Source organism: Daktulosphaira vitifoliae, unplaced genomic scaffold (assembly GCF_025091365.1).
Source record: "Daktulosphaira vitifoliae isolate Bord-2020 unplaced genomic scaffold, ASM2509136v1 Scaffold_1, whole genome shotgun sequence".
Classification (NCBI taxonomy): Eukaryota; Metazoa; Arthropoda; class Insecta; order Hemiptera; family Phylloxeridae; genus Daktulosphaira; species Daktulosphaira vitifoliae.
In genome coordinates, this window is record NW_026099572.1 from 21,989,760 (window position 1) to 22,016,152 (window position 26,393).

The 26,393-nt window shown below is 23.7% G+C and overlaps 2 protein-coding genes across 11 annotated transcripts in view; one reads left to right on the plus strand and one right to left on the minus strand.

Moving 5' to 3' along the window:
• On the minus strand, positions 1-21,360 carry LOC126896570 (lysine-specific demethylase 6A). 2 transcript variants are annotated; one of them, XM_050669474.1, is made up of 22 exons: positions 20,969-21,360; positions 20,586-20,652; positions 18,574-18,715; positions 17,476-17,587; positions 13,354-13,529; positions 13,163-13,291; positions 12,852-13,077; positions 12,022-12,122; positions 11,758-11,962; positions 10,639-10,819; positions 10,453-10,578; positions 10,005-10,353; positions 6,187-6,322; positions 5,741-5,970; positions 5,453-5,658; positions 4,624-4,731; positions 4,334-4,540; positions 3,485-3,621; positions 3,088-3,206; positions 2,790-3,000; positions 2,420-2,546; positions 1-2,342 (listed from the first exon to the last, which is right to left on the minus strand). In XM_050669474.1, exons 1-22 carry the CDS (start codon positions 21,031-21,033, stop codon positions 2,121-2,123), a joined length of 3,582 nt encoding a protein of 1,193 aa, XP_050525431.1. In that variant the 5' UTR covers positions 21,034-21,360; the 3' UTR covers positions 1-2,120. The 2 variants fall into 2 exon arrangements, with proteins under 2 accessions (XP_050525431.1, XP_050525432.1); XM_050669475.1 differs by lacking the exons at positions 17,476-17,587; positions 18,574-18,715; positions 20,586-20,652; positions 20,969-21,360 and adding an exon at positions 14,676-14,955.
• The window catches only part of LOC126896572 (intraflagellar transport protein 56), a 20,538-nt gene continuing 9,376 nt past the window's right edge, over positions 15,232-26,393 (plus strand). For 2 of the 9 annotated variants that reach the window (XM_050669477.1, XM_050669476.1), the window contains exons 1-6: positions 22,881-22,962; positions 23,039-23,167; positions 23,495-23,686; positions 23,762-23,970; positions 24,028-24,220; positions 24,796-25,080. In XM_050669477.1, coding sequence (XP_050525434.1) covers positions 22,960-22,962; positions 23,039-23,167; positions 23,495-23,686; positions 23,762-23,970; positions 24,028-24,220; positions 24,796-25,080 — 1,011 coding nt within the window. In that variant the 5' untranslated portion in view covers positions 22,881-22,959. Of the gene's footprint in view, positions 15,522-22,880; positions 22,963-23,038; positions 23,168-23,494; positions 23,687-23,761; positions 23,971-24,027; positions 24,221-24,795; positions 25,081-26,393 lie in introns of those variants that run through there. The other 7 variants (XM_050669478.1, XM_050669479.1, XM_050669484.1 and 4 more) reach the window with 5 other exon arrangements.

The following is a 26,393-nucleotide window of genomic DNA, read 5'->3' on the forward strand; positions in this document are numbered from 1 at the left end:
AATTATAGTAAATACATTTATTTAGAATTTATTACATTACAATTTATATAATTTTATCATTTGAAAAATAAAATAATTATGAGATCAACTATTTTATACATTGATATATGAATACATATTAACCAATATTGGTCAAAAACATCAAAATGACATAAATAAATTAGCTACATTATAACACCAGCATTATAGTTTAAACATACATAAATATATTATTTTTAAAATATTGGATTTAAAAATTATGGTAATAGATGCAGTAATTATTAAAATAAAATGAATACATAATTTGAACTAAATGAGAACAATTATAACTTATAATATTAAATCACTTATATGTTCATAATGAAAGAGTAATAACACTTTCATTAATAAATTATATATGTTATTGTATGATGACTATTGAACACATTATTAAATATAGTTTAAAAAAAAATAAATAAAAACTACACTTAAAATCAGTACTTAAGTGTAACAAGAAAAAACTCATTAAAATTATGGCAGTGATAAGTCGGCTAACTAAAACTGAATTAAAATTAATATCTGTTAAATTGAACTAAATTAGTAATAAATAAACTATTTATAAACACACTAAATAAGTCATAATTAATTCAAAAAACGAAATTAATGTTTACAAAAAATGTAGAGTATAATTTCAAGTAAAAATTAAAAAAGGAACAAAAATATTGACCAGAAAAAATGATTCCATGATTATTGAATATGATTTATCATAAAAATGTTTGATTTAATGGAACATTTACAAAACTTATAATTGATACTATTGACATTAATATTGGATTAAGTTAATTTTAGGGAGGTTTAACAAATTTGATATTACATAAATACAGACAATAATTACAGTTATTCAAATGTAGCTAGAAGTATATACAATACAATGCATATCAAATTGTTCATAGTTCAAATAATGTTTAAATTAATTACTTAATTTTATAAATAAATTACTATTTCTACTATATAGTACATAAGCTATTTAAATATAATTAAAATAGTTTTGTTATTTGGACCTCATTTTGTCTATTCAACCAATTTTTAAACATTTTTAAATAATATTTAGCTTTTTCAATACTTATACATCATTTTATACACATTAAATTATTAATGCCGCTATACATGATTAACATCCCATCAATATAAATATGTTTGCTTTCTTTTTTTATAAATATATTCTTGGATGTATTACTTTTTTATAAATAAATACATTAATTTAGATCATTTCATTTAAAATATAAAATACTCAATATAACTATTAAATTTGTACTCATGAATTAATTTTTAAATCAGTCATATAATAAAAAAAAAACCCAGCTTTATACATACATTAACAATAATTTGATTTTTAGTATAAAAATAGAATGATTTAATTTAATTAAATAAAAATTGAGATCTGAAGAGACAGAAATTTGATGAATATTATAAATTATTTATATCAAATAATATCAATATATCTTTTTATTTCTGCACAATTTTTAAAAAACATTTATTAATTTTTCACATATAAGTATTAGGAGTTAAATTCAGTTTTAGCTTTATAGTCTTAGGGCAACAAATTTTAATACACTCAAAAAGTCAAAAATTTTAACTTACTAATAAAAAATTGAGTGTAGTATTTGCAACAAAAAAATATGTAGTTAATGTTCAGTGAAACTAATCTCAAATTTGAGGAATGCAGAGTAAAATATTTAATTATAGCAACATTTGATATAAATGTAAAAAAATATTTAATTATGAACAATTTTGATAATATGAATAAATTTTGCTAACTTAAATTGCCTTAATATTAGTAAATATAATCGATACTAGCATTATTTTGAATTTCAAACATAGTTCAATCTTATTATTAAAATCAATAATCAAAGTAACTAAATTTTTTTATTTAACATTTATTAGTGTTCTATAAAAAAGTTTTTATGTATAAAAATGATATAAATAAACTCAATATATATTCAAACAAATTGGTACAAAATATTGCTTAATATTTGTCAATAACTTAAAGTATTATTTGTTATTTTATATACAAATTATATATATATTTAAAAAAAAAAGAATGGTTTAATTACATTTTATAAAAATGGATACATCTATTTTGTAAGACTTATCATAGAAACTTACGTCATTTGTGGTACAGAACTATTAATACTTGGTGCAGAAGGTAAAGGTTGAGTATGAAGTATAAAATGATCATAGATATCTATGAGTTCAGCCATTTTATACTCTTCTAAACAAACAAACCCTTCCAAATTAGGAGATTGTTTCTTTGCACACACAACACAATATACACAATGTTTCTTTTCTTGTTCTCGAATTAATAATATATTGAAAACTTCGACCTGTTAACCAATTATTGTTTATGAAAAATCTAATTTTTTTTTTAATTTTTAAAGAGGGTGGTTTTCAATTGACTTACATCACAATCATGACAGTAATGTGAAGCTTCATTTTTTCCTCTTCCATGAAAACGAATTTGAATTTTTTTTGTTTTTATAAATTCTATTGTAATGCCACATTGTCGTAAAGAACACATTAAGCACATTCTAATAAAAGAAAAACAAAAAATTATCACATAAAATATCACCAAATTGTTGCACTATTTTTACAAACTACTCCTCAAAAATAATAATAGAAATAAAAGACAATTGTTGAGCTATAATATTATGTATTGAAAGCTATATAAAAACAATGGATATAACTTCTCTGTCCTAATTATTATAAATTATAAATAAAAGTATAATTTATAAATTAGACTTATATTTTAACAAATAAAACTATTTACATACTTAATAAGTTTATAAAGCCTTGGATCTGATACTTTAATATTTCGAGCTAAATTCCAACTTAGATGTATCATAGGAACAATACTTTTATAACTTTGAAGCTTATTCCATTCATAACGTTCTATTGCCAGTTGATATTGTCTTGCTGTTAAAGGACCAACATTCCAAGCAATATTATTACACCAACCAACAGCTTGTACCCAATGTACACAACCTGTCATAGAAATTATTGATAAAATTAATTATGAGTATAATTTTCAGGGTCATTAAAGTTTTTTTAAAATATTATTAAATGTTTAACCTGAGTTAACCCAAACCATATCACCAGGTCTTTGTAAAAATCGGTACAAAGGAACATTAGCTGCAAGTAGATCTTCAATTAAGGGCCACCAAGAACCATGTAAGTAATTTAAACCATACCTAAAAAAATATACATATATACTTAATTTTTTGTTTATATTTATATAAGTTATTTTTAAATAGAATAATATAAGAATAATAAAATAAATATAAAGTAAGTAATACAAATTTTTAATCGATTTTTCGAAATTTTTTTATACTTAACTAAATAAAAAATTATAAAATCAGTTTATTTTATAATATTCAATAACAAAACAAATAAGAAAATGAAAAAATTCTTATTGAATAAAAGATTCTTCTAATATACTACAAAATAAGAAAATTCAATTAATACTTACTTTTCACAAAGATTATTAACAACACCCCAATAATCATCAGGTACTGCAAACCATTCACAATCTCCAGGTCCAATATTTATATTGATAGAACAGAAGTTATTATTTTCTTGATGACCAGGAGTTCTGCTACCAGGGACCTATTTAATAGATACGTTTTTATTAAAATTTTATTATTTATTTTATCATTAACACTTATTATATAAACTAAAAATATTATGTCAATGTTAATATATATTTATCAAAAGGGTAAATAAATTGGTAATTGATCTACCTTTACTGTATTGATTTAAAAATAGCTGTATTATATTTTTTAGGATATCTCAAAAAATTTTATTAACAAATTCTTAAGGATAAAGTTAATTAAATTAATATATTACATTTTTTTTGACAATAATTATCTTATTCAAATATTAAAAATTATTTCAATTTTTCAATTAAAAATATTCTTACTGAAAGATGAATGATAACATGAAAATTATAAATATGCATTGGCAATAGCTTAATTTTCATTTATTATCTTGAGGGACTACTTAAAAAAATAAAATTCTTAAACTCTTCAAAATTTAACATAGAAAGAAATTAAAAGTATAAAATTTACTTAATCTTGGCTTATTTTATAGTTCATATTTTTAAAAACACAATTTTATAAAGGGTGTTTGGTAAGAATAAAGGTTTCTAATGTTCTCATTTGTAAAAACTGACCTGTTTCCTTACTTTTATAATATCTGTATAATTATTTCGATTTTCTCATACATTTAACATTAATGTAACACTATTATCGTAAAATTGTTTAGCTTCTATTTAAAACTCAATAAATATAAATGAAGTACTAATAAATATTCAACTTACTTTCATGTATAATTGTACAGTATTCATCCCCAAAATAGAATGTCCCACATGTGATAACATGTTAGCAGCAGATATAACACGTGCAAATGCAGGTAATTTGGTAAGTTCTTGCAACTGTGGCCTCCATTTTTTTTCATCTGACAAATCAACATTAGTACCGAATTTGAGCATTTTACTTCCAGGAGGAGGTTTTACACCCGGTAAGTACTGATAAATAAATAATTATTAATAAATAAAATAACATAATTATTTAATTTAAGTAACTTTTAAAAATATTGTTTATTGCTTACAATATTTTTTTTTCGTTTCTTTTCCATAGTCATTGAATCTTTAGAATCAGAATCAGATAAATTAGAATTAGGAACTGAATGAACACTTGTAATACCTTCTTTTTCATCCTGGGAGTAATACATATTCAATTAAAAAAAAAAAAATTAACAATAAAATGGCATATGCTAGATAAATAGTGTAATTAATGATGAATATTATCTACAATTTTTCATTAATATGAACAGATTATTATTATAATTAGTTCAATGAACTATATAGGGCTCAATTTTAATGTAAAATGTAAATTTTAATGCTATTTTTTTAACTTTCACAAATTTTAAACATCATTATTAAAATATAAGTATAATTGAAAACTGTTTTAAACATATCAACTGTTTCTATTTTAATCTTTTATGAATCATGTAACACAAAGATTATGTAAGAATAAAAACAAAAACTCCGATCAATTTTTTATTAATTTTACTTTATACCAGCTAATATCAACTATTGACATTGACAATAACTACTACAGGATTTCATGGAGTTGATTGAACCATTGTTTAAATTATTTAAACTTAACCTAATGTATTAAAAACAAAGATTTGATATTTTATGTTTGAATATGAAAAAAAATTTAATTGAAGTTCATGTTTCTAAGACAATATTTTAAATTAAACATACTCAAGTTAAACAAGAATTATACATCACTGAAAATGTTAAAGTAAATATTATCTTAATACATTTCTAAGATTGTTTGAATTTAAAATGGGTGTAATACGCATTTATTGTATTATTGTTTCATTTTATGTAATATAAAAAGAAATAATAATGAATAATAAAAATATTTACCCTTATTGATTCATGAAAACTAGAAGCCTGATATTGAGCATATTTGGCAATAGTTGTATGTGATCTATGACTAATACAAGACCATCCCCTTCTATTTTGTTTGACATCCCAATTATCATCACTATTTTGCATTACTTGAGTTCGAACCTCAACAGAATGATCTGGGTTGGTTTCTACTAAAGTTCGAGTTGAAAATAATCCCAAGTCTACAAATATTATGATCATTAATTAACTAAAATGGACATAAAATAATCTATAAGAATATTATAATTTCATTAGTAATATTACCTAATTTAAGAGCAGCTCCTAAACACCGAACAACTGCAATAGGATTTTTTAAACAAAATTCCTGCAAACGTGGGCTAAAAGCATCTTTTTTATTTTCTAACATTACAGATGGCGTAGATGGAAGTAATTGTTCACGTGTCAATTGCTGAGGAGGCGGATCTGGAGGTGTAGGAGGCGGTCCATTTGGAGATAAAATGTTTCTATTCCACATTCCAGTTCCAGTTTCTTTTCTACACATAATATATTAAAATGAATTTAGAAAATAAAAGAAATAGTAATAAAACAGTAAGAAATTTAACATAATATAATATTAATAAAAAAATATTTTAAAAGTAACTTATAGTAACATCTAAAATTTTTGGTAAAATTACAACTATAAATTTTATTATATAGTTAAAAAATAAGTAAATTATCAAAAAAATTTTTAAATAATACAAATATCATACTTCGCAATATTTAAAACGTCTTCAGCAGACAAATCTAATGAATATTCTGATTCTATATTAGTTGCATCTTGATATCTAATTACTTGCTCAGATATTTCTGAATTACTAGTCACTGGATATGAAGAAGTTTTAACAACTAAAAATAAAAGTAAAATATGAAAATAAAAATAATTTCAAAAAAACCCAGCAAAGTGGGGTTGCGGCATAGTTGGGTCCAGTATAGATTTAATCTGACAGTGATTAAAATCACTACCATAAGAAACGCTTTAATGCAAATCTGTAGATAGTTAAATTCTAAGAAATTGGTGGATAATTAAAAAATCAACTTCTATTTCCTTAATTATATTCAGATTAGTACTTTTTAGATTCAAAAGTATAATATAAAATTTTTTAATTATATAATTTTTATAATTTATTATTTTCAAATTATTATTGATTTTGATTTTTAATATGCTAAAAGTACAATTAATTATTTTAAGTATTTTTAAATTACATATTTTGGTCCTATAAGGGAAAGTAAAAAAAAAAAATGAATTTACCATAACTTTTAGCTCAACTTACAATTTTGTTAACAGTTGTTAAAAAGATCTACTCAATTGAGCATATTATAAAATTTGATTATAATTGTAAAAATTGATTTTTAAATTCAGGTGTAACTAAAAATCAATTTTTTTTTAGATTTGTGTTTTATATAGCAACATGTTACTAAAATATTTGGAATATTATAGACTTATTAGTAACTCACACAATTAGAGTTAAAAAATTAATAAATCACAAAGTAAAATTATTTACTATTGCAGTTGAATACTTTTATCATATCAAATTTAATTTGATAATAAATACATTAAAAATATTAGAAATGAATGATTTTAATTGTTTGTATGGATAAAGCTGGTTAAGCTACTTTTTATTTAATTAAAAAAATTTTTATCAATTTTTGAGGGTAGTATCTTCAAATAAAAAAGCATTGTAATAATTTGACATATTGTTGAAAAAAGTAGGCTAATTGAGGGTTGTAAAAATAAATTGCAGCCACAAAAAAAAACACAAAATAATATTAACAGGAATAAGAAATTTTNTTGAAAAAGTTATAGTAATTTTAAGAAAAAATGACGAAATTTACCGATTTCAAAAATTGTAAATTTTTTGGAAATTTCCCCCATTTACGGGAATCCTTGATATTTATTGAAGTTAATGAATCTAAATGAGATAATAATTAACTTAAAAAAAATGCAAAATATTAATTGTCACAGGCGGATTCATACCTGGTATCCTAACTGTCAAAGACAATAATGTTTCCCGATTCGGAAACTGTTTATCGCTTTTGTCGGTTAATAAAATTGGCAATTTAAGCTGAGTTAATCTTTTGATTTAAAAAAGCAAAAAAATTTAAATAGTTTAACTTTTTATGTTTTATAAACTTTATTCTATATAAAAAAAAAAAAATTTTAATTTATTAATTTTTCAAAAAGTTATGGCAGTTTTATGTATTCAATTATTTCAAATTAAACAGTGATTTTTACATAAAAATTACATTTTTTTTGTTAAATTCGAAGGTTATTTTCCTATAGAAGAAAAGATGTCGGGACAAATTTTTTTTTTTAACTAGTATTTCTTGTAAGCTTTAGTTTGATATATGTTTAATGACGCAGTATTTCTAGAACATTTTCAAAAGTTAAGTTGAAAAAGTTCTACTTTTTATATGTATGTTTCAAGTTTTGAACGCCATCTGTATAAAGGGAAATTGTCCAATTTAAATTAAAAGTATGTTAAATGTGTATATCTTTATCCTTACAGGTTTTTAACCTGTGTTCACAAAATACTACATAAATTTTTAATTAAGAGATGTCATTATAAAGAAAAATTGAATTAAAAAATTGAAAGAGGTATATATAATTTATTTAGAAAAAAAAAATTTGTGTTGATACATACATTATTCAAAAAGTTCTAGCAATTTAAAATTAAATAAAAAACCCAGCATAGTGGCACAGTGGTGACATGGCATAGTTGGGTCAAGTATAATGATATCTGACAGTGATTAAAATCACTATCATAAAAAACGCTTCGATGCAAATCTTTAGATAGTGTTTAGTTTTAAAAAATTAGTTGATTATTCCAAAAGTTACATGATCTGCTATTTCTTTATTTATATCCTGATTAAGATAAAGTATGTCGAATAAAAGAGGGATATAAATATTATCTCATAAAAATTGTATTGATGTAAAATGTAAAAAATAAAATCTAGTATTTTAACACAAAAATAGCATTTGGTAGCCATTTTCACCATGAAGACAAAATAAAGTCCGAAATTTTTTTTTACCATTATAAAGTATATTACATTAGCTTTAATTTAATATATATATAAAAGTGTCAGACCTTCCGGAACACTTTCAAAAGTTAAGTTGAAAAAGTTCTACTTTCTATATGCATTTTTATGTTTTGAATCCCCCCTGTATTTAGGGAAATGGTCCGATTTAAAAAAACAGTATGTCGAATGAAAGATCTATATAAATACTACTTCTCATAAAAAAATTGTAATGATTCATACATTTTTCAAAAAGTTATAGCATAATAAAGTTAAAAATGGAAAATACAAAATCGAAAATTTTCACACAAAAATAGCATTCGGTAGCCATTTTCACCATGAAGATAAGATAAAGTCCGAAATTTTTTTTTTTCATGATAAAGCATATTACATTAGCTTTAATTTAAGATATATATAAAAGTGTCAGACCTTCCGGAACATTTTCAAAATTTAAGTTAAAAAAATTAATTTTTTGTGAAAAAGTTGTCATTTTAAATCCCCCCTTGTGGGCAGGTTAAGGGTTAAATTTATGAAAAAAATATACCAAATGAAAGGTAATGATATTATGCATCTATATAAAAAAGAATTATATTGATATGTTTATTTTTGAAAAAGTTATGGCACTTTTAAGTAAAAAAAATTGAAAAAATTTCGAAAATTAGCGATTTTTAAATTTGTAATTTTTTTGGAGGTTTCCCCCTTTTACGGGGAACGAGGGAATTTTTTTCAATTTTTAAGGGTAATGTCTTCGACTAGATACGATTTGTGATCTTTTGACGTATCATTGAAAGAAATCGGTTCGGTGAGAGCTGAGAAAAAGTGGTAACAGACAAAAAAAAAAAAAAACACATCTTAGTAAAACCAATACCTTCTCAGCTTCGCATCGAAGCTAAAATTAAAAATTGAAAATTGTAACACAAAAATAGAATTTTTAACTATGGCAGCCATTTACATGTAGAAGATAAGGTGTCTGGACAAAATGTTTTTCATTTTATAGTACATGACATAAGCTTTAATTTGATATACATTTAAAAGATGCAGTATTTCCGGAACATTTTCAAAAGTTAGTTTTTGTAAAAAATATGCTATTTTAAATCCTTCCCTGTGAGCAGGTTAAGTGTTAGATTTTCAAAAAAAGATATTGAATAAAAGGGAAATATCTAAGGATTCAATAAAAAAAAATTTAGTTGTTTTGTTAATTTTAAAAAAAGTTATGGTAGTTTTAAGAAAAAGATGTGAAAAAAATGATAAAATATACAAATTTGAAACATTTAAATTTTTTTGGAAATTTCCCCCATTTACGGAGAACAAGGGAATTTTATTCAATTTTTAAGGGTAATGTCTTCAACTAGATAGAATTTGTAATCTTTTGACATATTTTTCATGAAAATCGGTCCAGTGAGAGCTGAGAAAAAGTGGCAACAGACACAAAAAAAAACACATCATGGTAAAATTATTACCTTCTCAGATTGCATCAAAGCTAAAAAAATTTTTAAACAGTATAAATAAAAACCTGGTTTAGCTGTAAGAGCAGTTATTTCATTTGATTCCATTTTAATATTGTTTAACTCATCAGATGATCCAAATTGTTTGAGCAAATCTTCAGCTAACGAGGTAGTTAATTCTTTTTGAGATAATAAAGCCTGCAATTCTCTATCAAGCTCATGATTTTCTGCTGTATTTTCAATTATATTATCCTCAGTTGATTTTAAATCACCTCTACTCTGTTCAGGAAACTGTTTAATAACTGAAGAATTGTGCAACTGTTCAGGTTGATTTATTCCACTTTTTTGTTTTAATTGCATTTGTTGTTGATGCTGTTGCATCATTCGATAATTATTTTGTAATTGTTGAAGCATTGCCTGTATTAATTAAAATTAAACATATAGTTAAAACTTAATGTATACTATGTATAATATAAACTTAATAATAATTTAAGTTTTAAGTATTAAAGAAATTACTTGTTGTTGACTTGATAAATTATTTGAATTTTGCTGGAGAACGTTCATAACTTGAATTTGTTGACTACTAAGATAATATGATGGCAAAGACTGTAAGCTTTCACCAGAAGCTAATCGTGGTTCAACCTAAAGTTGAATAATTATTTAATAAAAATATTTACTTAGAACCGATTTTTAAAACTTTACTTTAATTTTTTTAGTGATACTTTCAACTTGAGTATCTGGTTTGTTTGAATTATATGGTGGTGGCTGTGCAGTCTTTTGTTGTTGTTGTTGTTGTTGCTGTTGTTGCTGTTGCTGTCTTGATGACATTTCAGCTGAAATTGGTAAATTCCAAGCCTCCTCAATAGATGGTAATTGACGCCGTCTAATAATAAAAATTTCATAATAATATTAATAAAGAATCATAAACTGACATTTAATTCTAATTGATTAACTTTAAAAATAAAAAGCCGTAATTTATTAAGATATGAGGCGAATCAAGCCGTTCAACTTTACATTTTTTCAAAGCACTTTCTTTCAATAGTATTCTTTTTTTTTAATCCAACTGTGTTTATTATTATTATTCAAAATATGTTAATAATACTATAAATAGATTAGAAAGTGATTACATTATGGGGAGCAACATTCAATTTATGGTTAAATATGAAACATATTTTAATGAACACTAAAAAATTTGAACAATAAAATTGAATAACAGTTTTTTTTTTACATTCATATTTTAAATATAAATTGGTTTTATTTAAAATAATTAAAAAGTAATAGCAAAATAAAATAATATAAATTATTTACTTTTTATTAATATAGTCAACACTACTACTAACTTTCTTTTTTAATAATGTACAAACTTGGTATGTCCACAAGAGTTATTTTATAGCAAATAAAATTTAAAAAATTGAATACAATTTTTAGTTTCCAGCAACAATTTATAAAAATATAGAAGGTAACATCATATTTATCACATCCATTAAAACATGATTTATTAAATTGATTTTTTGTATACATGAGATTTAAGTTATCAATGGGTTAGTAAAAATATTATAGCATGGTCAGGATTTATGATTTACCATAAACAGAACAGTTTAACCATAGTAGTTTAAATAATACTTGCAATCAAAAATCAGATATTAGGGTTGCAGATAAAAATTATCTGTAGTTATTATTTAATTATTTTGTGGTTATTTGTTTTGCTACCCTCTCCATAAATTTGCCATTATTTGAAAGAAAATTATTTAAAAAAAAAGTGAAGTTAATCAACTTGACTTCTGAGACCCTCATATTCTAGTTATTCAACTTAACACTAACTTGCTAGTAATACTAGGCATCGGCGCATTACATAAATGGGTTTGTAAAAACTTTATACGTTGACCAAGATTAGGATTCATATTTGATGCTGGGACACTTATCGAAGTTTTCATCAATGAATCATTTGTAACATTACCACCTTTTGTTGCATTCACATAACATGCAAGTGCATCTTTAGGCTGATTACAACTTTCATACAAAATGCCTATAAAATTAAAAATAATGAATAATAAATAAAGCAAAAATATAAATAATATAAATTACCAAGATTAGTCCAAGCTGCACTATGTCCTTTATCTAATTGTACTGCACATATATATGCTTGCAATGCATCCATGGGCTGGTTTTGCTGTTGGTATAGAACCCTAAAATTAATTAATATGATTCTATTAAAAAATAGCTTAACAGGCCAATATTATGATATTATAGATATGAATTAATTAATGTTTCTAGTACTCTGTATTTACTAGAAATTAGGTACACAGTCTTCTTTTAGGAACTGGTTTATAAGAATAAAGAATTTTTTAAGCTATCATATTCAACTAAAATACTTTAGGTTTATGTTACAAAATTTTAAGGAAAAATTACTATTACTTTATTAGAACTTTTACTGATTACTTTAATTCTTACTTTTTTGTTAAATATAAATTACATTTTTATTGAAAGGTAAATATCTTGAAGGATAATAATATTTTAATACTATACAATTTAATTCATAAAATTAGATAATTATAATGAATTTTAAGAAACCAAATATTATTTACTAATTTTTAGTAATTAGTAACTCTAATTTTTTTGGTTTTGCTTTCATCAATTCGAAAAAAAAATTATATTAGATAAAAACTTCAATAAATAATATTATAAATAAGGGTATAAAGAAAATTATGATGTAAAAATGTCATTTTTTGAAAAATTTTAGATATACGACATTGTCATTATTATAGCAACTATAAATTTATTTATAAAATAAAATGAAAGAAAAATAAAATACAATAAATTATTATTTATATTATTATTAATTAGTAGTCATGGATGACAGATGACTACTAATTAATGAAATTCAAAGCTCATTATAAATATATATATATATATACCCGATTGAACACCATGTGTCTGCATTTCCTTCTGATTTTTCTACAGAATTACGATACGCAATAAATGCGTCGTGAACTTTTCCAACACTAGCGTAACAGCGACCAAGCAAATAAAGTGATTGTCCTGATTTATTGTCTGCTTCAATTGATTTCTGTAGATATTGAATAGCAACTGTTTCACGGTGATTTTTTTCTCCTAAACATTCACAACTGTGGTACATCCATCCTAAAAATTGATTATAATTATTTAATCAATTAAAATATTGGAAAAATAAATATTTCAAATTTAAAACTTTCATTAACATGCTTACCTAATTGTCTACAAATATCAGCACGTAAATAAACAGTAGTTTTTGGATCATTTAAAAGCTGTTCATACTGATCTTTAGCCAATTTATATTTACCCTGCACTTCATATAAATGGGCTATATGAAAACTGACTACAATAAAATATTTTATATATTAAAATATATTGTTTATTACAGTTACATGAAATACATACTCTCTAATTTACTAAATGTACTGAGACTGACATCTGAATATGCATTTTTAAGATGTTTTAAAGCCGTTTCCCATTCATTAAACACTTTGTACATCAAACCCAATCTAAGATGTACTTCATTGGCTCGTTGAAAATTTGGATCAATGTAGAGTAATTTTTGAAAAAAATTTTTGGCCCTAAAGCAATATAATTTTATTGTATGAATTAAGGTAAAATACAATCAACAAAAAGTTACAAGGAATTGTTTAATATTCTCAAAAATTAACTAAAACATTAGCCAACTGTTCTATAAACAGAAAAAATATGATACAATCAAAAATTAAAAAAAACCACTAGATAGATAATGATAAAACAATAGATAAATAATAGTTGTTTTAATTATTTATAAATGATTTATATCCTCCCAATTAATTAAAATTTTAAGGCAGGAGAGTTCTTGTGCTATATTACATTTATCAGTTTATAATATTAACCAAGAAATATTTATGATATTATGAACATACACAAAATTTAACACTTAGACCTTTTTATTAACTTATGAAAAAATAATTGCATTTTTTCTATCTGTTTTATACAGTCACTAGTCTCAAAATTGAGATGAGGTTTTCAAACCATATATTTTAATAAAATTACATAAAACTTTGACTATTTTTTGGTTTTATAGCTTCCAATACAAAGTATTTTAAAATAAACTATCTTTTTTTTTAATATTAATTTTAATAAATTCAATAGGTAGAAATAGTGCAACAAGTTTTTGAGGGTATATGACAATTGCTCACAAAATGGTGAGATACAAAGACTAACACCATCACAATGTTTTCAACTTGCCCCCTAAAACTTAATTATAAATTAAAAACACTATAGAAATAACATCTAAAATAGAAAAATTTAAGTAAATAAATAAGTTACTACATATTCATTACTTTTTTTAGTTATTTACTAAAAAAAAAATGAGAAGTATTGGTATACTAAAGTTCAAATAATATTGTGTAGTAGGTATCAATAGTTTGTAAATTTATTAATAACAAAAAATAGTAGATATATAATAAAATAATAATTCGATAAAACAAAAAATAAACAATATATTGATAATTGCATTGAAGTCAATACTTAAATGCAACAGTAATCACATCAACGTGTGCGTACTATTAGCGATTATTCGTGATTGAGAGACAGCCACTAGATCTAAACTATTAAAGAATGACGTGATATTATACAATTGCATTCACAAGACGATGCACCGCAAGCTAAATGATGAAGAGCAGACGAGTAGGAGAGAGGACACAGGAAACTACCGAGTGCAGATGTGTGTCATAGTTTACCTGATGAGATAACATCGACGAACACAGCAAAAATTATTATGAACACTATGCGGTGGCACACTACGATTACGGTATTTTTTAATAACACAATAAACAAAATGAACACAAATAGATTTCGATTATTTTTAAATATAATCAATGAACACTAATAGAAATTACGATAACTGAACACGGAAAAACAAATAATAATAAAACACACACAAAAATCCGAATGAAATAACTAATGTACAGTTGCAGGTTGCGCTGCTGTGGCAGTGTAGAATGTATAGTACATTGTCGTCACAACTCGCAGTTGCCGCTATTATAGTAAAAGAGGGTCTTTCAATAAGGCAGTGGCCGCCACAAAATAGTATAGGGTAGGGATGGGCTGGGGTTAAAGAACCGATGACAAGAGGGTGAGAGGGAAACGACGGCGGCGACGTCCACGCGCATCCCTACTACATGGCCCATGAACGTAAAAACTACGATGTAGTGGCAAGCGGCCACAGCGGCTCTAAACATTGACCTGTGGGACGCTAACCTCGGCAGCAGTCGATGAGTGAGACACTTCAGTGGTTACCAAATCTATGTCCGGTGATGACGGTATATCCGCTTGACTATCCTTTTTTCCTATAAAGATTACCTCATTTCACAGTTATTTAACCACTCATCAATCAAAAATTATCTAGTCAACTGCTCGTACTTACTCGTCGAGTTAAAAATTAAACTTAATACTGTTACTCTTACTTATATTACTCACAAGTTTGCTAGATCATACAAATAATATTAAAATTCTATATTTTTGATCTCGTAGTAACCAGCAATTTTAAAATAAGTGCTGAACGATTATGTTGTTAACAAAAACAGGTAAATAATTTCAAGGTTCTCTCATTCGGTCCCTTTTTATTATTTATCCTTCAAGGGTCAAAACTAGTTTCTATTCAACATATTTCGTTATGTTTGTACATTAGAATCCTTTACCCAATCTTATGTCTCAGTAATAGATAATTTTTTTTTCTAAATTTAAGAAAATAATTTTTAAGGACATACTTTGAAAAACGTGTAATCGTGTAAACTTAAACTTAATTTAAACATTACTAAAAAAAAATCTAAAACTGCGATAAAATTTATCATTAATAAAAACCTTTTAATGAAAACCTTAAAAAAGTGAAGATAATTTAAGTTTAGGATCACAATATCAAGTTTCACAAAATACAATCAAAAAATTAAGTTGAAGCCAAAATTTTTAGACAAATGCTTATTTATAACATTAAAGTGAAATATTATTCTGAATTTATTTAAACTCTGTAAAGGGTAACATTTTTAATTTTGGGTTAGTGCCATGAGTAGAAAATATTATATTTTTAATACTGGCACAATAAGTAAACTACATAGGCGAAAACAATAGAATAAATAATTTAATTCTATTACTATTTGATCTTAAATTGTAGATAACCTAATTTATGATATACAAAAAAATGATGTCTTCTTGGAAATAAAAATGTAATAAATCGTAAAAAATAAAACCAGAAAATAATATTTTTTATTTAAATATAATAATGAGGGAAATTACTAAATTAAATTTCTTATAAGAAATAATTAGAATGCAAGATTTAAAACAATTTTTTTACAAAAATTGATATAAGTGCATAATTGAAATAAAATTTATTATTTATTTATTAATTTTACTTAATAGAAGAAAATCTAAAATAAAATTATAATAAAACATTCTATACTGAAATTAAATATTTTAACTATTTCAACGGTTGGTTATGGTACATTAAATCGAGAAATTTTTTAAAGTATCTTCAAAATTTAACAGGTATAGAAAAATTTTGAACTGTGGCAAAAACAAATTAGCCCCGTCTGTGGACAATTGTTTTTTTTAAATTTATAGATTTTTAATTTAAGTTTCCTTTTTTAATTTATCGTTAATTGATGGTTAACAAACAAAAAAATTGTAATGAACTATTAAGGGGTAGAAAAATAAATATTTTAATTTTTTTTGTTTTCAGTAGTTTAATTAAATTTATTCAACAAATTATACAAAGGTATTATATTATGTCCAACATTATTTAATATAACCAAGTTATACCTATATTTATTGGAACCCTCTCAGTGATCAGTGACCACTGTGATTCAAAAACCATTTGATCGTTTTTAATGAAATTTATACAGCTTATTGAAAGTATAAAAACCTAGTCCCTAATCAAACTACTGTAAAAAAAAATTATCTTAAATTCTCAAATTTTCACTTACACTTCGCTACCTTGACACCTTTAACCGATTAAATCAATTTAAAAAATCACAAATGAAAAAATTGACTTTTACCAATATCCTTAATACACTTTATATCTTAAGCCTAACAAACCTACGTCGTAAAATTGTCTCAAATACACACTATGTATTTTTGACACCTTTAAATAGGAATAATTTTATTAAGCAAAAAAGAAAATAATCATTTCGTATAAAAATATATCTTTAGGGTAGTTCAATAAAATCTACAAATTTTTTTTAATTGGCTATAAAATATTTAGCTTACTTATCATTATATTATAATGTAATTTTACAATTATTTTTTTATTTTTTAATGATAAAATAATGTAGAACATCAATTAAGGGTAAACGCCTAAATAAATTTCTATTAGCTAATTACTTAGCTAATTAATTATTTTACTTTTTTTTTATTTAAAAAGGTTTTTTAAATCTTCAAATAACATAGTTTTGTGATTTAACTTAATTTTTACATCTAATTTAATTTTTTTTAAACATATTATTAATTTTCCCAACACCCAATAAAATTAATAGAACTCAAATTTACCATTGATATGAATTGTAATGAAAGTATACAAGGCCCAATCCATACAAAAAATTTGTATCTTTCCAATGGTTATTTTCTGCATTATTATAGTATTTGTGATACGCAGACATTGCTAAACAAATAATGATAATAAAAATTTTAACTATATTATTTTATAATTATATAAACTATTAGATTTATATTATAAATAAAAATGTTGATTACTATTTTAAACTTTGTAATGTAACTAAAAATAGTATACAGAATAATATTAAAATACACATTTAAGAAATGTAATAAGTGAACAATAATCTCTAATGATTTATTAGATTAATTTTAAAACTAGTATATAAAATCTAACTATCAATTTTTTTTTTTTTTTTTAGTGAAGCTATAAAATAAATATGGGCTTAACAGTTTTATGAATTTTTTTTAAATAAATGAAATGTTAATCAGAGTTGAAAATAAATTGTAAAAATAACTATTAATTATTAGAGATTTCATATTAGTTGACATCTAGTTATCTTTATTGTTTTATTTTTAATTATTATATTATAACATTAACTTAAAAAAATAATGAAAAATTGAACATAAAACTATGGATAAAAATCTACTACATTATGTCAAATAAATATTTAGACATTTTCTAGAAAAAAATACTTTGCCTCTCAAATTGCCATTATTTTACAGATCTTTAAGTATGGTCAACAGCATTTGAATAAGTGATTAAACCATATTTAAAGACATCTAAGATAATGGCAAATTGAGAGGAAATTTTTTTTTTTTTTTTTTTTATTATTAATAATAATATTTAATTACTATTTATTATTATTTTGATGTCCAAATATTTACTTGACTTTCTGTATATACATTGAGTCATTAGGCAACTAAATAGCAGATAATAAATATGGAATCTTTTAAACAAATATGGTGACATGATTTGTAAATTATTAAACAGTATTTACACTAAATTAAGTTCCATAAATAAAAATTTTGCTTTAATCGTCAAGCTTCACTAAATGTGATAAAAATAATGTGGACTAAAACTGAGTTATTTTAAAAAGGAAAATTTTCTAGTAAAATTAAACTTACTAATAAATTATACAAATAATATTTTACCTTTGGAATAATTTTCCAGTAAAAGATGAAAATGACCCAACTTGCAATATGTCTTAGAATCAATATTGATAGCTTTTATAGCCTCATCTTCTGTTTTTTCTTTATGCATCTGCATTAACATTCTCTCAAGATATTTGATTGCCTATAAAACAAAAATATATTATATAAATATACTGCAATATACTGACTAATAGAATGTACTTTTTAATTTCAAATGTAACTTATATTTATTCTAACCATTTAGGCCATATTTTTTAACATTAATTAAAAAAAAGTAACCAAAATGTATTAATAATAATGTTGATATCAATGAAATAAAAATAATTATACCTAATTTATTGTGTTACCAATATTTTTAATTATATGGTATTATTATTAATTTAATATTAGCATAATACTAGTTTTGCATAATTTGTGATTTATTTAAAATAAAAATTATTATAATTTTTCACATGTTATATCATTAATTATAAATAGTACAATTTATAAACAATGGTTACATGTTATAAAACTAATTTTGAGTTTTGATAACAAGGTATTAGTTTACCATATAGTTTTTTTGTGTGTCATGAAGAAATGGATATATCTGTAAACATTCTAAATAATATAACAATTCTTGAAAACTTAAACACATTTAAATTATTAAGAAATTTATAAATTAATAGAAAATGTATAAACATATAAATAAGAAAAGTCCAATTATGGTGATAAAGTATTATATATATATAAATTATTATATAAATAGTATCTTAAACTTAAACTAACAACTTTTATAACATTTGATTCAATAGCATTTTATTAAACATTTTTTAAAAATAATAATTGCCTTAAATTATATTAAAAGAATATTTGTTTATTTTTTATTATTTATAAAAAAAATATGCTTTTATTATATTTAAATTTTAAAAGTCATTTTTAACAATTAATATTTTAATAGTTGATAACAATTTACCAAAAGAATTACAAGCGTTTTGTAGTTAGAAAGTATGTAATGAAGGTGGATTTAGCTCTTACTAATGTACTTATACCCTGTCTGTGTTCCTTACTTACTCTATGTATTAAAACACTTGTAACAATATATATTTGTCCTAAAATAATTATCAACCCATATAAAATATTTTAAAAGAAAAGGGATAAAAAATAGCTAATTTAAAATTAAAAAAACATTTTTTTTTCTTTTATTATTTTTTTTATTAATAATAAATAAAAAATATACTTTAAATTTAGTCTAATAAGACAATCATTACTCAAAAAAAAATTTAACAAAATGATGACTGAATGAAAAGTGTTTTCAGTGAGATCTAAGACATCAAAAAACATAATGTTATTCACAAAATACTACACTATTAGTAAAGGCTATCTATGATAATATTATATTATTAGTAAGATTGATAATAAATCCATCCTGATTATTGAATTTTCATACAATTATTTTTTAATATCAGTAAAAACATCATATTAAAGAAAACCAAATACCAAAAAATCTGACATAGCATATTCCGGTCATTATTTAATATTATTATGCATATTAGCTCATCCCTACAGGTTACTCATTATACTTAATCCAAATAACACTAGATTTTATTTTTTTTATAAAGATAATAAAATAAATTTTCTATAAAATTATCAATTCTATATTTTATCTATTATTATACATTTATTTACTTTTCCATCGAAGAGATGCGAACCTCAAAACCCTTTTAAGTACATTAATGAACATGATAAAACTTTTATTTTTTACCAATGTAACTAAAATATTAACAACTATAATTACCTAAATCTATCAGGTTTGGAAAAATGATTTTGTTTATATTTCAATCAAAATATAAAAATTTTGTGACATAAAATAATTATTATTAATGTAAAATCAAATCAAAATAATTTTACAACATTAATACTTGTGATATTTAATGTTAACTTTGTTTTAATAAAATTAAAACAAAGTTTATTTTTAGGCAACATTTATGTTATTAACTAGATTCTATTACATTTATTAAAAATTATAAACATACTTTGAGAACAAGAGTTTTTTTCTTTTCTTCTTTTGGATCATTTAATTTCAAAAAACCATACATTCGACTAAAAAAAAAGCTTAGTGTTACAAAAAATATAAACGTTTTATTTCTATTTTATAATTACTGTTATAGTAATAATGTTATTACACAAATAAATTATTATACATTATATATAAATTAATTATATATTATGTATATTCAGTGTCTTTACAACTACAATTGTTTCAAAATTGGAAAACCTATATAAGTTAGCAAGGAATTATCATTGCACACAAAAGACAAAACGCTTTTCCAAATATTGTTCATTCAATTTAATAAAATAATTTGAACTTTTTCATTATAGCAACTTTTTTAACAAGCTTATAATATTATGTACATACCTATCTAAATCTGACAACATTTGTAACTCTTGATTGGTTAAATTGATTTCACTGCATTCAGCCATTGTTATTTAATCGGAATACAAAAATAAATTTTTATTAAAAGATAAATTTAAATTATATAATTAATTGACAAACAAACAAAAATTGGTAACTTTTCTCACGAATAATACATTTTTTATAACAAAAATATTTTATTCCTTAAAACACAACTTAATTGAATTGAAAAAACATTCATATTAAGGTCAGCGCCCTGACCATAATAAATACTTCGCAATGTAAAAGTTCCAAAGAAGAAGACATCAAAATCACTTATAAAATTGTATATCAAAAGTGGTACACTATAATCATCGATAAAAATTCTTATCCGCCGGAAGTTGATAACATGTCCTGAAGTTTGAGGTTATGGTTATAGTTGAACGTGTCTTTTTAATGTATACTTACATTAAATTCCAAGGTCAATGTCAAAAACTACTGAATATTATTTAAGTATTAATGCAAATTATTTTACATATTTTAAACATATATATTATAGTCATAGAATCATTAAAATTTAGTATTGAATAAGATATAATTAGTATAATTACAATAAAATCATGACTTACGTCTGGTATCACGCTATAAAATACTCGTTGACTGTACTATAGTAAAAAATCCCACTATAATTTTTTATTGTAATATAAATTAAAAAATAAGTCATAAAACTTTGAATCTATCGACTTATAACAAATCTAGATTCTTTTCAATATTTAATTACCATTATCAAGTTGGCATTTATTGCTATCCCAGATAACTACCAAACAGAAATATACCCAAAAATTTGCCATCTCTCACAACATATTTTTTGATCAACAAAAATTTTTCTCTGCATTACCAATATATTGATGATAAAAAAAAAAAATTATCAAGAAACATTTTAATAAGAGGCAACGAAAAATTCAAACATTACTTTGAAAAAATCTTATGTCCTATATTTAGCCCCTAAATACATCACTTATCAACCGTTCGAATCATATTTAATGCGGAAAAAATATTTTACTCTACTAAAATATACGTAATAGATACATTAAATAATTAATCATTCGTTTAAAATCTATATAAATTTATTACTTCATTCAAGATAGATTTATATCTAAGTTTATAAATCACCGAGATAAAAGTGACTGAAAATGTTTTTTTTATTTTAGGATTTTCCCGTGTAAATATTCAGGGTATATCACTGTTTTATAGCATATATATATATATATATATTACAAACTACCAAATGGCTTTATTATTTAAACGATAAAATTATCTTTATAAATATATTATACAATAATTGTACATGAAACATAGTTTTCTAACAATTAATAATGAATACACATATGTAGAGTGACGCCTTCAATGAGGTGGCTCCTTTACCTAATTTAAAAACTAATTTTTTAAACTAAATCATATGAATTATGACGCTTAATGCGTTTGATGTCTTTGAAGTTGTCCAAAACTTGAATGACTGTTGTGTTACTATGGTTTGTTGATCTAACCTAGTGTTTGCTTACAAATCTCTTTCTTTCTTCTGATACTATAGGCAAATTCATATCACGTTGTATTATGTCATTTCTATCGTACCGATAAGCTGAAATGATCGTACGGAATGCAACATTTTGGCATCGTTGAATAACATCAATATTAAACTTACTAGTACAACCCCACAGTTGTATACCATAAGTCCAAATTGGTAGCATATAATAGTACAGTGATTCTTCAAACTTTCTTTCTCGTTTCTACCTTTATACGAACAAAGAAATACAGCTTACTTGAATCCAGGGCCAATTTAAAGAATGAGCAATATGCACCCTCTCATAGTTTGTTAGCCGTACTTTAAACCGACCCTAAAAAATCCCATATTGTTACTATAGATACCATGCTTGTTAAATCATAACAAATAAACAAAAAAATATTTGTGCATTATTAAATTATTAAAATATCATTAACTTAATTTTGAACTTATTATGGTAAGTTTATTCACAACTATAATATTAATAATAAATTTATATGCATCTACGAAACAAATATAAATTTTTCATTTAGTTGTTATCACGAGTAAAACCAGCAGTTGAACAACAACAAATAAAGACAAACTTCAATCCAAATCATAAAATATCGTTCAAAGATTTAATACAAAAAAGGGATTATACAGGAGCTTTGACAATTTTAAAAGTAAACATAATTTTTAGCAAGAAAAATAAATTTATATTTGCTCTACCGTATTTTAAAATTTTACTGAAACAGAGTATTTCAGATAATACTTATCTTACTATAATATTTTATAAAAAATGTAATTCAAACTTTTTCTTTTATTAAAAATTTAACTGAAAACTCTTACAATAATTTTGTAAATACGTTTTTAAAGTGGCTTCCATTGTATCTTGCGCCCTATGATGAATACCATAAGGCGAACTCCATTAACCCTCTTCCTTGAATAATTTAATCATTTTAATCACTTTGATTTATCCAAAATCGAAATATTTATTTTTTTTATATTAGTTTGATTTAGAAAAAAATAAGGATGATATAGAACTAGAACAATGGATTGCATATTGTTACTTTCATTTAGGCGATTACAAAAATGCTATGTTTATTTATAAAAAACTTAGTGAACAAATAAAAACAAAACAAATATTAGCCAATTTATCATGTTGTTATTTTTACTTAGGCATGTACCCAGAAGCTGATGAGGTGAGTACTCTTTTTAACCAGCTACATTTTACTTGTTTTTCAATTTTTATTGTATTATTTTGAACTTTTTATAAGGTATTACAAAAATCTGATTTTTCCGAAGTGAAAATTCGACTACAGTTTCATTTGGCTCACAAACAAAGTGACGAAAAAAAGCTAATGGAATTTCATGAGCTTCTAGCTGATGTTGTTGAAGATCAACTATCTTTAGCTGCTATACATTATTTAAGATCACATTACCAAGAAGCAATAGATTTATACAAAAAATTAATGATGAACAATAGGTAAAACTAATTATTTAATAAACTTAAGTATAAGTCGTATAATACCTTAAATTTTAGAAAATTGTTAGCACTTAATGTGTATATGGCCCTTTGCTACTACAAATTAGATTTTTATGATGTATCTCAAGAAATATTAGATGTATATATAAAAAAATACCCAGATTCAATGATTGTTTTAAATCTGAAAGCCTGTAACGTGTACAGACTTTATGATGGAAAGGCAGCAGAAGGAGAGTTAAAAAACCTTATAGTAAGTATATATACAATAAAAAAAACTCAAATAGCTCTAAGGTTATCATCTTTAGATGATTTCATCTCGCACCATTAACATTGAATAAGAATAACTTAGTTATCCTTATTTAGTTAGATAGTTCGATAACCGAACGTGTAAAATTTAAATGCGTTGGTTTGATATAAAAAGATCTTCAATATTAAAATATTACTTAACTTGATTAAAGAAAGATATAGGAATGATTGTCTAATTATTATCTTATTATAATTTAGTAATTTTCTTCTATACTATTTTCATGGTAGTATTTAAATATTTTAATCTTATCTATTTTTATTTTGTTTAAGACTTTTTTAAACAAAGGCGTACATACAAATTTAAATGTAACACAAAACTAGGATCGTATGATAGTACCATAACCAAATATCGTCGTGAACTTCCCCCCACGAGTCAATATGAAATTGATAATTTTAAAACCCTCAAGTTTTTGACTGAATATACGCTTATATCTTTAAAACTTTTTACCAAATATGCCTAGTAAATATCATTTTACCGTTATCTTTAAAGACAATAATTTTCTACGTAACAAATTATAGGCCAAGCGTTCTTCAACTTTTAAATTTTGTGAAGATTTAATTAAACATAATATGGTTGTTTTTCGAAATGGAGAAGGAGCATTACAAGTATTGCCACCTCTTGTAGACATTTTACCTGAAGCAAGACTCAATTTAGTTATTCATAATTTAAAACAAGGGAATAACGAAGAAGCTTATGAATTAATCAAAGATTTAGAACCTGCCAGCCCGCAAGAATATATACTCAAAGCTATTGTTAATGTTGTTATTGGTCAAGAAAAAGAAGATGTAAATAATTTAAATAATGTTCGTTCTAATTATTGGTAGTACTATAAAAATTCATAGGTACACGCCTAATTCAGACACATTGCACTTACTCCTTAAATCCCTAGGCATTTTCATGGAGAGAAGGGTTAGAGTATAACTATTTTTAAGAAAAGGTATCTAAAAAAACTTGAGAAGCAAAACAAAAAGTGATACACGACTATAACTCAAAAATTTCTATGATTCCAGGGAGGGTTATAATCCCCAAACGCTGCCCAGATTGCTCCAATGCCTCTAACAGTTTCTAAGAGAGTGATGCGAAGAAAGTAAAGATTTTAAATTTATGTTTATTTGAATGGATTTTAAATAAATCTTTTTTCCTATATCGTCAGCGAACAACATGCACCACGGCACCTCTCCTTGTATTTCTCTAGTAATTTCATTCATCATTATAGAAAATAAGTAACGGCTTAAAACATAATCTTGGTATACTCAATAACTATATTATATTATAATTATTATACAGAGTATTATATTATTATCATGTGTAATTTACACACAATTTGACAAATCACCCTATATAATAAGACGTTTGATCAACTATGCCTCACGCAATATCTTTAAAACTATAATTTTTTTTTTATTTAAAATTATAGAACATAGTAAACTATTAACTTCTGAAAAGAAAAATATATTATATTTTTATAAAANAAAACAAAAAGTGATACACGACTATAACTCAAAAATTTCTATGATTCCAGGGAGGGTTATAATCCCCAAACGCTGCCCAGATTGCTCCAATGCCTCTAACAGTTTCTAAGAGAGTGAAGCGAAGAAAACTTTTGGTCTAGTAAATATTTTATGTTATTTTACTTTTTGAATAACGGTTAGACTTTTCGTCTACAATTCGAACTTAATAATTAATATTTTTTTAAATTATCAAGAAAAATATTTTTAAAAATTTACGTAAATTGTTAAGATGTTAAAATAATTATTATAAACATCAATAAATAATACATTATTATAATATACAGTCTATAATTATAATTTGTAAATAAAATATAGTAAAATTTAAAAAAAATAATAATAAGAATGAATTAGAAGACATTATAAGAAAAAATTTAGTACTAAAATTTCTAGTGATGAGCAAAATTACTCTTGTTCTTGCGGTCTTGGCTTGGTCTTGCATTTCTACGAGACCAAGACTGTACTCAATTGACAAGAACAAGACCAAGACTTTTTTAGCAAGACAAAGAACAAGAACAAGACCAAGACCGAGACTCAAAATGCAAGAATCTTGCAACAACAAGAATAAAACTACAAGAGTATTGCACTCTTGCAAAAAAAAAAAAAAA

Coding starts and splice junctions, on each gene's coding strand:
- LOC126896570 (XM_050669474.1), bottom strand. CDS start 21,033: ATGGCTGAATGCAGTGAAATCAATTTAACCAATCAAGAGTTACAAATG. Junction 10,579..10,638: donor GTATCACTAAAAAAATTAAA/GTAAAGTTTTAA, acceptor ATTCAACTTTAG/GTTGAACCACGATTAGCTTC. Junction 5,659..5,740: donor AGGAGCTGCTCTTAAATTAG/GTAATATTACTA, acceptor TAATATTTGTAG/ACTTGGGATTATTTTCAACT.